Source organism: Wyeomyia smithii, chromosome 2, assembly GCF_029784165.1.
Source record: "Wyeomyia smithii strain HCP4-BCI-WySm-NY-G18 chromosome 2, ASM2978416v1, whole genome shotgun sequence".
NCBI classification, from domain to species: domain Eukaryota; kingdom Metazoa; phylum Arthropoda; class Insecta; order Diptera; family Culicidae; genus Wyeomyia; species Wyeomyia smithii.
Window position 1 is genome coordinate 67,797,090 of NC_073695.1, and position 15,677 is coordinate 67,812,766.

At 38.6% G+C, this 15,677-nt stretch overlaps 1 protein-coding gene across 1 annotated transcript; it reads left to right on the forward strand.

Moving 5' to 3' along the window:
* Positions 1–11,108: 11,108 nt before the first annotated feature.
* LOC129722527 (chitinase-3-like protein 1) lies at positions 11,109–13,007 on the forward strand. The gene is made up of 4 exons (XM_055676014.1): positions 11,109–11,415; positions 11,467–12,326; positions 12,385–12,507; positions 12,571–13,007. Exons 1-4 carry the CDS (start codon positions 11,355–11,357, stop codon positions 12,976–12,978), a joined length of 1,452 nt encoding a protein of 483 aa, XP_055531989.1. The 5' UTR covers positions 11,109–11,354; the 3' UTR covers positions 12,979–13,007.
* Positions 13,008–15,677: the final 2,670 nt, after the last annotated feature.

Here is a 15,677-nt window from a genome sequence, read left to right on the forward strand (position 1 = left end):
CTGCCTCGCAGTTGAATTAGTTTTATCAATCGTGTTTCGGTCAAACGTTAGTTATTGTCCATCGGCAGTTTCAATTAGACAAATACGCACAAACACACATACAAACCCACACACATACACACACAAACACATGCACAAAAACTTACATTTACGCTAAGGTGGGTAATCGTTACAAGGAAAAATGCAAACTTGACAGCACAGAGCCAAAACAAACTTTTTTTTTGTTCAATTTAGAACAATGCTAAATCTGCCGAATATGGATTACTCGTGCCTCTGATTGGTGCATCACATATGCATTAGAGTGGCCATTTTTGTAACATCATGCGATTTCGATGAGCGCCGGGCGGCAAAAGTTTCCTTTTTACTCCAAAAATAAGCTATGAAAATTTGAAGTTGGTCCGAGTTCATTTGATGGACCCACAAAACGTTTATATTTAAAAAAATAGATTCTCATAAGAATTGCTGTTTTTTTATCTCTTTTTGAAGTTTTTTGCCTTAGTTTCTTGAAATAGTTGTACATTTTGCGTCGAAATACTCTTCAATTATAAAATCATATCGTTAGGGACATTCACATATTACGTAACGCCAAATTATAGCAATTTTGGACACCTCCTATCCCTAAATACCGCAATTTTGCATGGGGGCCTCGCGCGATGGAACTCTTCGTTGAATATCCCCTTCGTCTTAGTACGTTACGTAATAAATGAATGACCTCTCATGTTCGTTAGAGGTTTTGAAACTGCCATTCAGTGATAATATCCTTAATCGTACTTCATTGCAGCAACTGCGTGAAGTGAACCGCCACAATCGGATTGGTGAAGCAAAATTTTTAAAATTATTAAGAACTTTTTGTATGAATTTAATGTTATTTTTAGTGTTATTATTATTTTTATTTCCTATGAAACAGTTCAGCACTAGTGATCTGAAAGACGGTGAATATTATCAAATACGGTCGGTAGATTTCCTGTTGATTGAATAACAATTCTCATGAGGCTCGATGAAAGTGCAAAGTTCTTGGGCGCGCTTAAAATTGATTCAAGTTACGGCAAAAATATCGCCTAAAAGTTCATTATGCGCTAGTGGATTGAAATATTTCGGAAAAGTTCGGAAAACTAACCAATATTACTTGTCCTCTTCATTTCTATGAACTTTTATGCAAAATATATTACATGGCAAGAGCATCAGACCTCAAACACTTGTCTTTAACCGTTTTACAAGAGCATCAAACCAAATCAAACCAGCTAATCAACTCACTCACAACTTCAATGATCCAAAAGTTCTGATCATTGACCATAAATTGCAATCAAGACATGTCCCTGTTGGTAGTCAAACTTCACATTCAGGAGTTTTTCGGATGTACGAGTGCTGTCTAATGTATTAATCACGTTATGAATTCTCTACGTGATTCTTTCGCTTATGCCAAATTTGATAGTTGGATTGGCCTGATATCCCCTTTAAAATAAACAAAAAATGATCAGGCGATTTAAAGTAAATGGTCCCTAAGGTGAAACGGTATTGAAACCACAAACAGCCAATTTCGAATCACCACTTCGAATTTTTAGAAGCACAAGACTCGGAATTAGATAATGCACTGCCTATGAAAACGCTATTTTATGTTTGCTTCACCGCAGCAAACATAAAATAGCGTTTTCACAGGTGACGCATTAACTGTTACCGAGTCTTGGGCCTTTGAAAATTCAAAATGGTGACCGGAAGTCGGCCATTTTTGGTTTCAAAACCTAATGTTAAATCTATGAAAAATTCTAACCGTGTTTCAACACATAATTAAGACGAATTTCAGTTTATATTGCATGTTGTTGATTTATACCGGAAAATACACACCTCATTCAAAATACAAACTTTTTAACAAACACCAAAAGTTATAGATTTTTTTTAATCTTAAATTAGGGTGATAATATTACTGTTTTATGAAAAAACAAGTGTATTTGAATAAATTTATCGAGAGACATGTGTTAAAAAAAGGAAAAACTCCATAAAATTTTCATGTAAATCGATTTCTCAAATATAAGCGCTTTGTGGGTCCATTAAATAAACTCCGATGAACTTCAAATTTTCGTGGCTTATTGTAGAGGTCAAAAGAAAACTTTCTCAGCCCGGCACTCATTAAGATAGATAGTTTCAAAAACAGCCATATAAAATATGGCCACTCTAATATGCATGTACATGAATTCGTATAAAAATTAGTATAGGAAACTTTTTTCGCATGTTTCTTCCTAGAGAGCTATCGATCAATCAACTTCCGGTAGTGTCAGGATTGTTTGGGGACCCAAATAGAACGATAAAAACGTTCTGGCAAATCGATTAAATTTACCCACCGTAATATACACACACGTTTGAATTATTTCATCTGATGCAAATATCCACTAGTAGGGGGAAAGGAGACGATGATTTTAGACCTTCCTGAGGCTGAGTGTTTGTGAAAATATCAATATTCAATACAAGAATCCAATCCCCCTTTTCCCTTTTCCCCTTTCCATGAAATATTTGTCGAATTAAACGACTTAACTTAGACAAAGAGACAGTAGTTAGACAGTCGAGTAAAACGACTTAACATAGACAATTGCACCTTGTATGGAGTGACGCCAGTTTTTGCAACCAATTGGCAGTTACGCCAAAACGTTTTTCCAATATTTCTCAAAAGTTTTAGAACAAAATAGTTTTCTTTTCATTTGCAGTGTATGTATCTTAGGGAAAGGAAGCTGAATCATCGAAAAAGTGCATTTTGGTCATTTTGGCTCTTACGTCAACTATGTAAACAGGGGCAGTATACAGCTCTAGGGTTGTATGAAATAGTGGTGTGGGACTAAACACTGTAATCAGAGGGATTTTTTATAACGAAAGTTACAGAGTCTGCAGACAGAATCAACTCGTTTGCTCAGTAATTCACGTATGTTTATTCTCAGCCTTCCCTTAAATTTTTTTAAGAAATATAATTAAAAATTTAATATAAATGAAAAAATATCATCTAACAATGTTCAAATTGAAAAATAGATTTTGAATAAATTTTATCAATGGACAAAAAAGTTCACAAGCTTTCGCCGGCTCTTTCTCTTCTATATGTATATTTAGGAATTTACTCTTTCGATATTATCCAGTCATGAATATTTAGTAGACATCGAAACTGAAATGAAATCAAAATAACTTATAACTTATAACCGTTGCAAAAATGTTTAATTATTGTTGGGTACTTTATGGTAGACATCAGCAGCAGCAATGCAGTTTTTCCTTAGTTGCACACATTAATTGACCTATTGGGACGGGGAGACTCTGTCGATTTTTCTTTTGATATTTATACAGAGAATATAGGAGGGAATGGTTTGTGTCTATTCATGCTGTCTGTGCTAGGAATGCTCGCATGTGATTGGTTTTTGTTCGCGTACATTTGTGCTTGAAACTTTTTGTCAATTTTCAGCGCTGAGCAATGAAATAATAGTAATAACTAGTGTATTACTAAATTGTCCAACATTTTATCTATCCAAAAACATGTTGGTTATTGTTATCCTTCATGTGGTTATGATGTTATTATCGTTTGAAATCTGACGCAACATTTGCCAGTTCCATTTCCTTTTTTACAGAATGCAGCCCAGTATAAAAAACAAAGACGTAGTCCCACGTCAAAAGTTTCTCTAACAAAAGCTTTTTCATGTTTGAAACCGTTTTCGTTTTTTTGCTTCTGAGACCATAACCGTTCTGTAATGGCAAGTGTTGGAGAAAATTTGTCAAGAAATGATTTTTGGGAAATTGTCCAACTTTCCGTTTAAAAATATTGAATAAATAAATTTTGAGGTCCTGCAGTCTTTTTTTTTAAGTGGTAATAAAAAGTCGGTCATTTCAGATTTCTTTCGAAATAAAACTCTTCTGAACGAACCAAAGCGAGCACTCTTGAGAAAAAAAGGTTTTTCCAAATAACACTTTTTCTACCATGTAATGGAGCCTCGCCAAAAAGGTTTTGTCAGAAAAACTTTTTTTAAGAGTGGTCGACTACTTTAGTTTTGCAAAACAGTTTTAGGCAACTGAGTTGTCTATCTACAAAACTTACTTTGAAAAATATAAGATTTTGCTGATTTTCTTGAAATCACCTTTTGATTTAAAATTGATTTTATTTCAGTGTAGGATCTTAAATTCAATATTTTCGATATTTCTTGATGCAGGTTCAAACAATTACTTAGAATTAACAATTTTTCTCTAACTGTTGCCATTGCCGTTTTTCCAGGACATAAAAAAGTTTTTGTTCGAAATTTTTATTTGACGTATGACTACGTCTTACTGCACTATAACGGGATACACTCTCCGGATTGTTCACTCCTTGGTATGAAATGTTTAATACGATAATATTTGTGTATCCACATGATGGATTACTATAATCAATATGTAGTTGGATTAATGAAATAATGGACAACTTTGTGAGGCTTTAGTTGTCATTATTGCTTTACATTATTGCATCTACATTTCGGGAGTTCAAGATCGAATTTCCACGAGTAATGAACCACTCACATACGAGCACGCCTGGCACAGACTTCATTAAAACACACCAATTGTCTGCTGTGGTACCTTCTATACCAGCGTCTAAATGAAAAAAAGAATGACAGAATCTCCCCGTCCCAATAGGTCAACTAATGTTTGCTTCCCTGAGCCCAGACTATTCCGATGTCTTGAAAGTAAAGCTTTTTCGAGAAGTTCGTTATAACCTCCTCCATCAGACAATTCAACCGATTTCTATTTGTGTGCAGCTCAGTGAAATTGCCGCTGTAAATAAGGAAAACACATTATATTTTTATAATTTTGGGACGCCGAACCAAAATTTGACATTATATTCTAATAAAGGGTGTCCTTTTAAAACATCCAGACAATAAAATATAATTCAACTTAATACCATAAACGTACGCTAGCACCTTACGCTTAACTCCACTCATTACCTCCTTCTCAGATTTGACATCTTTGGGATGCTCTCGTACCTACTACCAGGGCCGGATTTAGGCGTTTGCGAGGCCCTCTTTTCTTAAAACATTTAGAGGTATTGTTCTGGAAGGTGACGAGCAAGAAAAAAAAAGGTCGCCCAGGACTAGGGGGGCCCCTTGAATCGGGAGGCCCGGGGCATTTGCCCCCTATGCCCCCCCTCATATCCAGGCCTGAGGCAGCCTGCTTCATAATAGCCCAGCATTTTTCGATATGCCTTAGTTCCGGTGCGTTGGGAAGTTTCATGTCCTTGGATACAAAAGTAACCCCGTTGGCTTCGTACCACTCCTAGACATAATTTGAATAGTGGCACGAAAGTCCGGCCAGAAGAACCTAACTATGTATCGTGCTGCTTCAACAAAGAAAGTAGACGCCTCTGTAGACACTCCTCGAGGTAGATCTCCCCTTTTACAGTCGGTAGTCACGAACGGTGCACTCCTTTTGCCACATGTGCAAAACGCTTGCCAAATCAGGTAATTCTTGGTAAACAGTAAAAGTTTCTGCTTCCTTACAAATCAAAGTTACTGGGCAGCGAAGCACAGTAGCTGCTGCTGCCGGAAGTCCGCCTTGACGTCATCCATGATACGCCAATGAGGCTTCGTCATCATTTAGAGCCTTCTGCACTTCATTATTCGGGTAACGGCATTTTTTCCAATTTTTGAAAAACTGACAGTGATAAAAATACAGTGTAAACAATAATAATAATATAATTTAATATAATTTTCTATAACGTTTTTCCCGTGACGCAATTGGATGTGGGACACCCTTCAAATGTGTGTATTTTTGGCGCGAGGGATTTTTAGTACTTTTATGTGTAATATATGAGGAAAATTTTACGTCGGTTTTAAAGTTCTAGAATATAAAATGTATCATGCCTGAAACGTTTTGGTATGCCGGAAAATGTATAGAAATATTGTTGGCTTATTACTTATTTTACTTTACTTTTATGGGGACAAGTCGTTAACGACCCATTGCCGAATCTAGAATACGTCACCGCATCATTCTTGCGCTAGTCTCTTCCAATCCTCATCCAACATCCAACAAAAACGGGGTCTACCACGGAATCACCGACCTCTGTAGGGCTCTCTGCTGAATATTATCTCCTCTGACATTTATGCTACGTGACCAGCCCACTGTAGTCTGCCGTGTTTTATCAGCTAGATGATATTCGCATGATGGTATGCTTGGTACACCTCGTGGTTCATGCGCCTGCGCCACACTCCATTCAACAGTTTTCCAAGTGCGCGCCGGTCGGCCTCCTTCATTAACCAGCACTCATGACCGTTGAGTACCACCGGGAGAATCAGCGTCCTGTAGAGCGCAAATTTCGTGCGGACATGCAGGCTGCAGGATCTCAGCTGACTACGTAAACCGTAATAGGTCCTGTTTGCAGCTGCTATCCGTCAAGTCACGTCCGCTATCCTGACGCATGATAAAAAACCGTCAAGGGTTGCACGAATCAGCTTAATCAGTTTTGCTGGGAAACCGTGTTCAAGCATAATCTGCCATAATTCGTTACACTCAACAACTTGCCCGTTTGCAAGTTCACTTCTCTTGTCAAGGATTTGACGCAAGGTAAACATTTGGTCTGTTGTAGATCGCCCTTCCCGGAAACCGCAGTGGATCTCTTAGACAAAGGTTTCCTGCAACGGCCTCAGTTTCTTAAACAGGATGCAGGAGAAAATCTTGTAAGCAGAATTGAGAAGTATTATGCGAGTCGGTCCCTTTTTGTAGACTAGGAGTCCGTCCATTCTGCTTGCTGGAAGTTTGTCTTCGGTCCAAACTTTCAAGGTGGATTGCACGCAACAGCTGCTCACTCCCGGCTTTAAAAAGTTAGGCTGGGAGGCCATTCGAAATTTGGCGGATCCACAGCTCGTCCATTCTCCTCAATTTCTACCCTGTTTTTGTAGATGGCTCTCTGCCGTTCAGCAACAGCTCGAAATGTTTTTTCTATCGCATGGTCACCAGTGTCTCATCAGGTTCCCTGTTGTTGTACATAGCTGGGATGGCACCGTACGGTTTCTGATTCCGTTCACCGCTTCTCGTGTCGTGCCTGAAGTAGTGCTGGGACTTTTAACCGGATATACTCGTGATCCGGTTATCCGAAGCTCGGATCACGGATGGGCGAACGAATACTATTCGGATACTTGGATATCCGGATACGGATAATGCATAGGGGAAAATGACCCGGGCTCCTCGACTCAAGGGCCTTCCCTAGTCCTAGGCCAGACATGTAAACACCACTCGAGTCGAAGCAGATTGGAAGACAAAGTGAAGACCTTTTTTTTGCACGTCACGCTCCAGCGGAGGATGAAGTTATTTTCGCAATTTGCATTTATCTTACATTTAAATGTACTTAGAAAAGAGGGCCCCACGAAAATATCTGTCCCGGGTCCCCCAACACCCAAATTCGACTCTGTGTGCAGAGTTTCATTTAAATCATTTTTGTTAGGGAATTAGAATTACGTTGTCCATTGATATGAACTTTTGTTGCAATTCGCAATAAAGTTAGGATAAAAGTTGTACAAAGTGGTGGACGCAAATTATACACCAAAATCGAAAAAAAGTCCCTGAATGATAAACTTAAAAAATATATCCCTCAAAACAATAGATCGTAAAATATTAAATAGTATGCAGTGGTGGGTACCACATACTGAAAATTTAGTGTTGCTAGTTAGGCTGATACAAATTTCGAAATCTTTTTATGTCCAAGGTTATCAAAGTTAGCAAAGGGGATGGAAAAAAATAAAAAACAACGAGACGAGAAAAAAAGAAATATCTTTGATCAAAGTTTGTGTGCAAGTTATGACGTTTGTAACTTGCACTCAAATTAATGTGGAAAAAGAACACTTTATTATTATTTTTATTTATTTCGCTTGCCTTTTGACGACACTCTCGCTGTCACTGGACTTGTTAGTTGCTGAATAAAGCATTTATGCTCTCGGAAAACCAATAAAATGAACAAAACGGTTTGAGCTTTTTTGACGTAGGACTACGTCTTTGTTTTCTATACTAGATTACACTTTGTGAAAATGAAAATGAAACTGGCAAATGTAGCGTCAGATTTCAAACGGTTATAGCAAGCGAACGGCTTAATGCATCTTAGCCATTTATATTTCGGTGGATAGATAAAATGTGTAACAATTTTTTGATATTATGTTCAACATTGTTGCTTTACTGCTTAATGGTGGAAAAAGGTGAAAAGTTCCAAGGTCAAGCTTTCCCATACATTTCCCTTGTTCTTGGCTTGCTTCCCAAGCACAGATAACAATAACATGGACGAAATAAATTCCACTGCCTACATATTTTGACTCAACAAAGTGTTTTGGTTTGTTTGTCTTTGTCTAAGCTGCGTGGCCACGCCTTAATGGTAAAAATCTACGCTGAACTCGATACAAAAGACTGCGTGTGGAAAATTCAGCTTCAGTTTAGTTTGTTCCACAATAGCGAGTGCGGTGCAGCCGTTAAAGCTTTGCGACATTGATAAAACGAGAGCTGCATACGAGTCAACTTCCAGGCACCGCGGAGCATGTTACCTGTATTCTGCACACGGCAGCAATAATAACCATTGTACGCTGCAGGATATTTTGCTGGCACAGCTGCTGGAGGGCACAGCGGAGAGCAAATTTTATATTTTATCGTTGCTACCGGTGGTGGTGTGATTATCAGCATTCTGTAGCATACATTTCGAGCTGAAGATTATCGAATCGGTTCTTTTTAGAACTATAAATGCTTGAAGATAAGAGTTACGAGAATTTTCATAACTACTCCTAGTGTGAAATGTCCATCTATTTCTCAATAATTATTTTTACAATAACGACCAGGGCGCACCAAAGATAAACGGTAGTGTTGCCTATGAATAGTTTATCACAACAAGACATAACCCTCATTTCAAGAATTTTCACTGCTAAATTGAGTGATTTTCCGGTTTAATTATTTGTTTGTGTTCACTCGAACACCGTTATCAGTCAAACATAAGAAACGAAAATTAGTTAATCTAAGAACCAGAGTGATTTTCGCAGCGGGAAAGTAAAAACTTTCTTTTGATGCTTATGAAAATCACTCAGTAGTATTGAAGATGTATTGGTTTGTTTCTCTTTCTTTCTATAAGCTACGTGGCCACGCCTTAATGGTAAAAATCGACGCTGAACTCGATACAAAAGATTGTGTGTGGAAAATTCAGCTTCAGTTTAGTTTGTTCTACAATAGCGAGTGCGGTGCAGCTGTTAAAGCTTTGCGACATTGAGAAACGAGAGCTGCATACGAGTCAACTTCCAGGCACCGCGGAGCATCTTACCTGTATTCTGCACACGGCAGCAATAATAACCATTGTACGCTGCAGGATATTTTGCTGGCACAGCTGCTGGAGGGCACAGCGGAGAGCAAATTTTATACGCGGCCAACAAAATAATCGATACTACCGGTGGTGGTGTGATCATCAGCATTCTGTAGCTACATTTCGAGCTAAAGATTATGAAATCGGTTCTTTTCCGAACTATAAGATGATGAAGATAAGAGTTATGAGAATTTTCACAACTACTACTAGTGTGAAATTTTTATCTATTTCTAAATAATCATTTTTACAATAACGACCAGGACGCACCAAATATAAACGGTAGTGTTACCTATGAATAGTTTATCACAACAAGATATAACCCTCATTTCAAGAATTTGCACTGCTAAATTGAGTGATTTTCCGGTTTAATTGTTTGTTTGTGTTCACTCGAACACCGTTATCGGTCAAATGTTAGAAACGAAAATTAGTTAATCTAAGAACCAGAGTGATTTGCGCATCGGGAAAGCAAAACCTTTCTTTTGATGCTTATGAAAATCACTCAGTAGTATCGAAGGTGTATTGGTTTGTTCCTCTTTCTCGAAGCTACGTAGCCACGCCTTAATTGCAAAAATCTGCTCTGAACTCGATACAAAAGACTGCGTGTAGAAAATTCAGCTTCAGTTTAGTTTGTTACACATAAGCGAGAGCAGTGCAGCTGTTAAAGGTACGCGACATTGAGAAACGAGAGCTGCATACGAGTCAACTCGAAATATTCATGGTGCGATTATCAGCGTTCTGTAGCACGAATTTTTAACTGAATATTATGGAATCGGTTCTTTTCAGAACTATAGATGCTTGAAGATAAGAGTTATGAGAATTTTCGCAACTACTACTAGTGTAAAATTTTCATGTATTCATGCATCGTTAGTTTTAAAATAACGACTATCAAAAATAAACGGTAGTGTTACCTATGAACAGTTAAGCGCAGCATATAATAATATTTAGTTTAGCATATATTAAATATTTAGTCCTCCGTCACCATTTCATACAACCCCTAGGGCTGTATACTTTGTAGTATTTTCTTCCCCTTCCAATATTCAAGATTTTTGAAGGGGGGGTGACATAAAATGAAAATAAAATTTGTAACGGCCTTACTAATCCGATAATCGACAAATTAGCGTCACCATAAACGGTAATCGCTGAGCGTTAATGTGTAGTTAAAAATTAAATTCACAGTATAGACACTTGCTTTTGTCTCACAAAGAGATGGATGCTTGAACGAAAAAAGTGTCCCATGGCCACAACCTCTCCAAACTCTCAGTTGGTTTTGGGATACGATGCTGGTCGAACAAGCCAGTTATCGTGGGTTCGAGTCTCGTAGCGCTAGCCCCGCAATTGTCCTGTACACTAAACAGTTGGCTGCGAAGTCTGTGTATAAGAAACAGAAGGTCGAGTTCCGAGTTAAGTTTTATTCAATATTGTTATAAACTAAACAATGTCGAATTCTCAAACTAATACCCAGTGTGTAATGTGTAATGGAAAACATAATTTATGGCTGGATTTTTGTAGAAGAGCACTTTGTAGACTTGAATATTCCTAATAGTTTTGTAGGCTAATGTCCACCGGTTATTGTCCATTAGATAATGGAACATTAACGAATTCCGTAGTGCACTTAATAAACTTGTCTACTTGAGAGCTACTAGTACAAAAGCCTAGATAAATAAATAAAGTGTCTGACTGGTTAGCGATGACGAAACAATGAAATTATTATCACTTCCTGCAGTTAGCAAGTATACACTTTATAAAGTATTGAATAGCAATAAAACCGAACAAAACCTTTCGCAGGTCAATTTTCGGACGTTGATCTTAAAAAGTTCTCTCTGCAATGAACTTCAGTTGGGATTTGAGCTGCTGGTCAGTTTGGCTCTAGATACGATATCGCTATGTACGTGATAATGATTCCGATGCACTAAATCCATTCACCAAACATCAATAAGAGATACGTGCTTCATATAAAAGCAGGAAGCAGATCGAGTACGGCTCGTTTGCTGTTAGATTTCACAAGTAATTGAACCGAAGAGCTTTACGTACCAAACAAAAAATGACTGTACTTATCGGACTATGGTTAATCGCCCTTGTAGTGCCCTTAACGCAAGCAGAAAGTGAGTTGTGATTGTGAAAACAAAATCCTATGTTAATTCTATTACTTGTAGAAAATGTTGTTTGCTACTACGGATCCTGGTCAAGTTATCGACATGGAAATGGCCAATTTGTGGTTGACAGAATCGATCCGCTTTTGTGTACTCATTTGATATATTCTTTCGTTGGAGTTAACGCCAACGGAACAGTTCGCGTGCTAGATCCTTGGTTAGATCTGGAGGATAATTGGGGCTTGGCAACTATGAAAAAGTTTACCAGCTTGAAAAAAATTAACACAAACCTGAAGACGCTGGTGGCTGTCGGAGGTTGGAATGTAGGTTCAGAGACATTTTCCGATGTAGCACAGAATGCCGTTCTTCGTGCGCGCTTTGCGCAAGATGCTGCAGAGTTCTGTGTTCGGCATGAATTTGATGGCCTGGACGTCGATTGGGAATATCCGGCCCAACGGGACGGCGATCCGATGGTAGATCGTGACAATTTTGTCCATCTACTTTCAGATCTTCGACAGGAGTTATCCAAGCGTGGTTTGCTGCTAACGGCAGCAGTTGCAGCAGCTGAAACTTCCGCTTCAATATCGTACAACATCCCGGAGATATCGAAATATTTGGATTTTATTAATTTGATGACTTACGATCTTCATGGTCCGTGGGAAGCAACGACAGGGCATCACGCAGCACTCCATGCGGGACCTAACGATGTTACTGTGGCTCAACAACAGCTCAACGTTGAAAGTTGTGTTATGTTCTGGTTAGCCGCAGGAGCCCCAGCGGAGAAGCTAAACCTCGGGGTTGCATTCTACGGTCGAACGTTTACGCTGCGATCGGCAAGCGAAAACCATATCGGTGCCTTATCCAGTGGTCCGGGTCAAGGCGGTCTCTATAGTCAAGAGCTAGGATTTTTGGGTTATAATGAGGTAATTTAATTTGTCCGTGGTTGAAGAAATCTTACAACCAATAACTGTATTATTATAGATTTGTGAGAAACTGTTAACTGATAGATGGTACTTCAAATGGGATGAAGATCAGCAGGTTCCATACGCGTTCAGCGGGAATCAATGGGTTGGTTTTGACAATGCTGAAAGCTTGACGCTTAAGGTGATCGTTGCCTAAAATACTTCAATAGGGCGAAAAGGAACATTAAAATTACCTTACTTTCAGTGTGATTTAGTGAATCTGCACGGGCTGGCCGGTGCAATGGTGTGGTCAATCGAAACCGATGATTTCAACGGTAGGTGCGGTGACAAATTCGGACTGCTTGGAGCGCTTCGAGCTGGCTTGAAGAATGGCGATACAATAACCAGCGTTTCAGCTACCACTTTAACCAAAGAACCAACAACTGTCAGTGCCGGGACTATGACCACAACTGAGACGTCCACTGCTGTCAGTTCCACTGCGGCTAGTAGCGAATTCAACTGTTCTGTAACGGGCTTTTTCCGAGATCCTATGGACAGTGCCAAATTCTATTATTGTGACGACCTTACGCGTCATGATTTTCATTGTCCGTTTGGAACTTACTTTGATATCACAATATTAGCCTGCGACTGGGCAAGTAATGTTCAGTGTTAAAACTGATTGGTTAGATGATACGACGATGTACGACTTATACAGGAAATTTTTCGATTTCGTCAACATTACCAAACTAGTAAAAATAAACTATTTTTTTATAATCTAATTCAATATAATCTGGAATCTACCAAACGAAAACACGAAAAAAAATCTTCAAAAAAAAAGTTTATCCGGCACAGTTGTAAAAAATAAAGTGGTCGTCATCATACGTAGGGTAGGGAACATATTCTAAGCAGCTTTAGGAACTGGCTGTGTATTCAGACGAAATACTCGAAATGTGTTGGGTGAAATTCAAACAGTAGTATATCAATCTGTTCTCTATCGTTTTCTCTGTCAGAACTTGTTTTCAGATTGTAAAACTATGTTAGCAAACTTTAACAATTATCTATCAAAGTTACCAATCGAGAGACACTATTCCAATCACCCCGAACCTATTTTAAGCAGTTTCCATCTGTTTTGCAGGCGTTTTTTTTCAGCACCCGAAGTGGCTCCTGAATGGCTGCAATATAGGTCGATTTGTTTCAATTGCAATTGTTCATAGATTTCTTTGTGGTTAACGGTATTTCTTATATTCGTAAGACCAAAGTTTACGTTTCTATCATTGAAATTGTCGATATTGATCAAAATGCAGGAGTTTGAGGCCTGTTTTCTTCGACTGATTAAAATAGGCGCTACTGCTTAAGTCGTTCCTTACCCTATATCACAAATTTGACAGTTAACCAAATTTAGTCTGAGAGAGATTTGTTTTCTTATCTTGACTTTAGTTTCGATAATAGGTATAAACTTTTTCTGTAGCAATTTAGGATGCTGTTCTTTTCTAGCATTTGGTACAAATTAAAAACTTGGTTTAAATTTTTACGTCACACTAGGTTCACTTTGATTTTTTTATTTTTCCGATCTTCAAAAACGTTTTCTGATATTCTTAGCTCAATTATTATTTTTTTTAATAAGCATTCTTCTCAATATGAGCTCAAATTGTGATCATTATTTATTTTTGAATTTTTCTGTTTCTTAGAAGATGTTTTTTTTTTCTCGTTAATCCGTTTTTGTTCCAGGATCATGTTCTTTTCGAACTGCCTTGTTCCGCCATTATTTACTAAATTTTGGAAATCTTCTTGTTTAGATCTTTTCAGAGCGTTAGTCATGGTTTCCGCTATTCTGAGCAAGCTTAGGAGAATGACTGGAGAGCGACATTATACTGACGACTTTTCTCTCTTTTCACTCTAACAGCCTCATGCATGAGCTGTTCATGGGAGCTCACATACAGCTACAGCTTAAACAAGGCAAAGAAACTGTCTTGTGTTGCGTACGACAGTTCATTCTTGCGCATGTATTTTGTTCTTTCGGACATGACAGCCTAGTTTGCTCAGTGTGACAGTCTGCTGATCGGCTGCAGCTGTCATCGACTCGCATTTTTTCGTTTCTCCTTTTTAACAGGCCGGTGGCATATTGAATACAAAGCAAACCGTTTCCATTGTTGATATTATTCCCCACGTAAGAAAAAACGTGCTTCGCACCATCTCTCTTTCATTTTTTCATCGGCCTTACTGTCGTGATCATAATCACCTGACATCCCGCTCGGAGTTGTGTTGAAGGATGTCGGAAGATTACAGGCTGTCATTCGCGACAGCTTGGAAATACCAACAGACATATGAAGATGAAAAATAACAGTCCGTATGGAGTTGCATGTGTGCTGTCGTCAGTTGCTGTCGAACTGTTCACCGAACGTGTGGGGGAGCAGAGAGAGCTGTGCAATACAATGAGAGCCGGTTCAGTTGAAAATTTGCTGTCATTATTTTGCAGTCATTTTCATAACACTGACTCTGAGCTTTCAGGTTTAAGAAAGAGTTTTTTAGTCTTTCATAATATTGAAACGCATTTCGGGCGCATTTAACCTTTACTTGGGATCCCTGAAAAGGAGAAACTGGCAACAAGACCGATTGTTTGTGCGCGCTTTTATCTCCACGTAATTTCTTCCTTTAAAGTATGCTTTGCGAGAAAATAAATAGTGAAATCTACTAAAATTACTAGTGTTGGTTTTCCACACAACAGAACTATCGGAATATGCAGTCTTTGGAGGATTTTGTGCAAGATAAGTGACATTATTTTTTTAAATTTTTTTTTCTGTTTGAGTTGTTTGTGTTGACATACTATATACTCAATCAATTTTTTTACATGTAGGCGGCGCTGCATTTTTTTTTTGCTTTGATCATCGGCGTGTACAGATCTGTTTTGTATGTATTTTCGGTTGAGAGTAGAGGAAAAATAAACTGATTTTTTACTAGCTTGCTATATAAATAATCTAAAAATTATTACTATTTGGGCAGATAGTACTCCCGAGAAAGCTCACCGAGCAAGAGACCGTGGATCTTGAATCACCGGGTCGGCTTGCCGCGGGGTAATCGGAGGGGCTTCGCGCGGAAAAGTTGTGCTAGAAACTATTGTTTTCCTAGGAGGTTTCTTTTTACCTTTAATTGATAACTTGATTCGATTTCTGGGTTTTTACTTTAATAATTAACTGCGTATCTAAAGGGTGTGCGTGTGTGTATGTGTGAGGGGTGGGCGCTAGCGGATCACTTCTCTTCTCACGGTACGTACCGACTATCTCGAAGGGTTCTGGTTCTGCTGGGCTGCGTTGCTGTTGCTGCGATGCCACGTTGATGGTTGCGGGGGGGAGGGGAAAACTCGTTGCTGTTCTG

Coding starts and splice junctions, on each gene's coding strand:
- LOC129722527 (XM_055676014.1), top strand. CDS start 11,355: ATGACTGTACTTATCGGACTATGGTTAATCGCCCTTGTAGTGCCCTTA. Junction 11,416..11,466: donor GCCCTTAACGCAAGCAGAAA/GTGAGTTGTGAT, acceptor TATTACTTGTAG/AAAATGTTGTTTGCTACTAC. Junction 12,508..12,570: donor CTGAAAGCTTGACGCTTAAG/GTGATCGTTGCC, acceptor CCTTACTTTCAG/TGTGATTTAGTGAATCTGCA.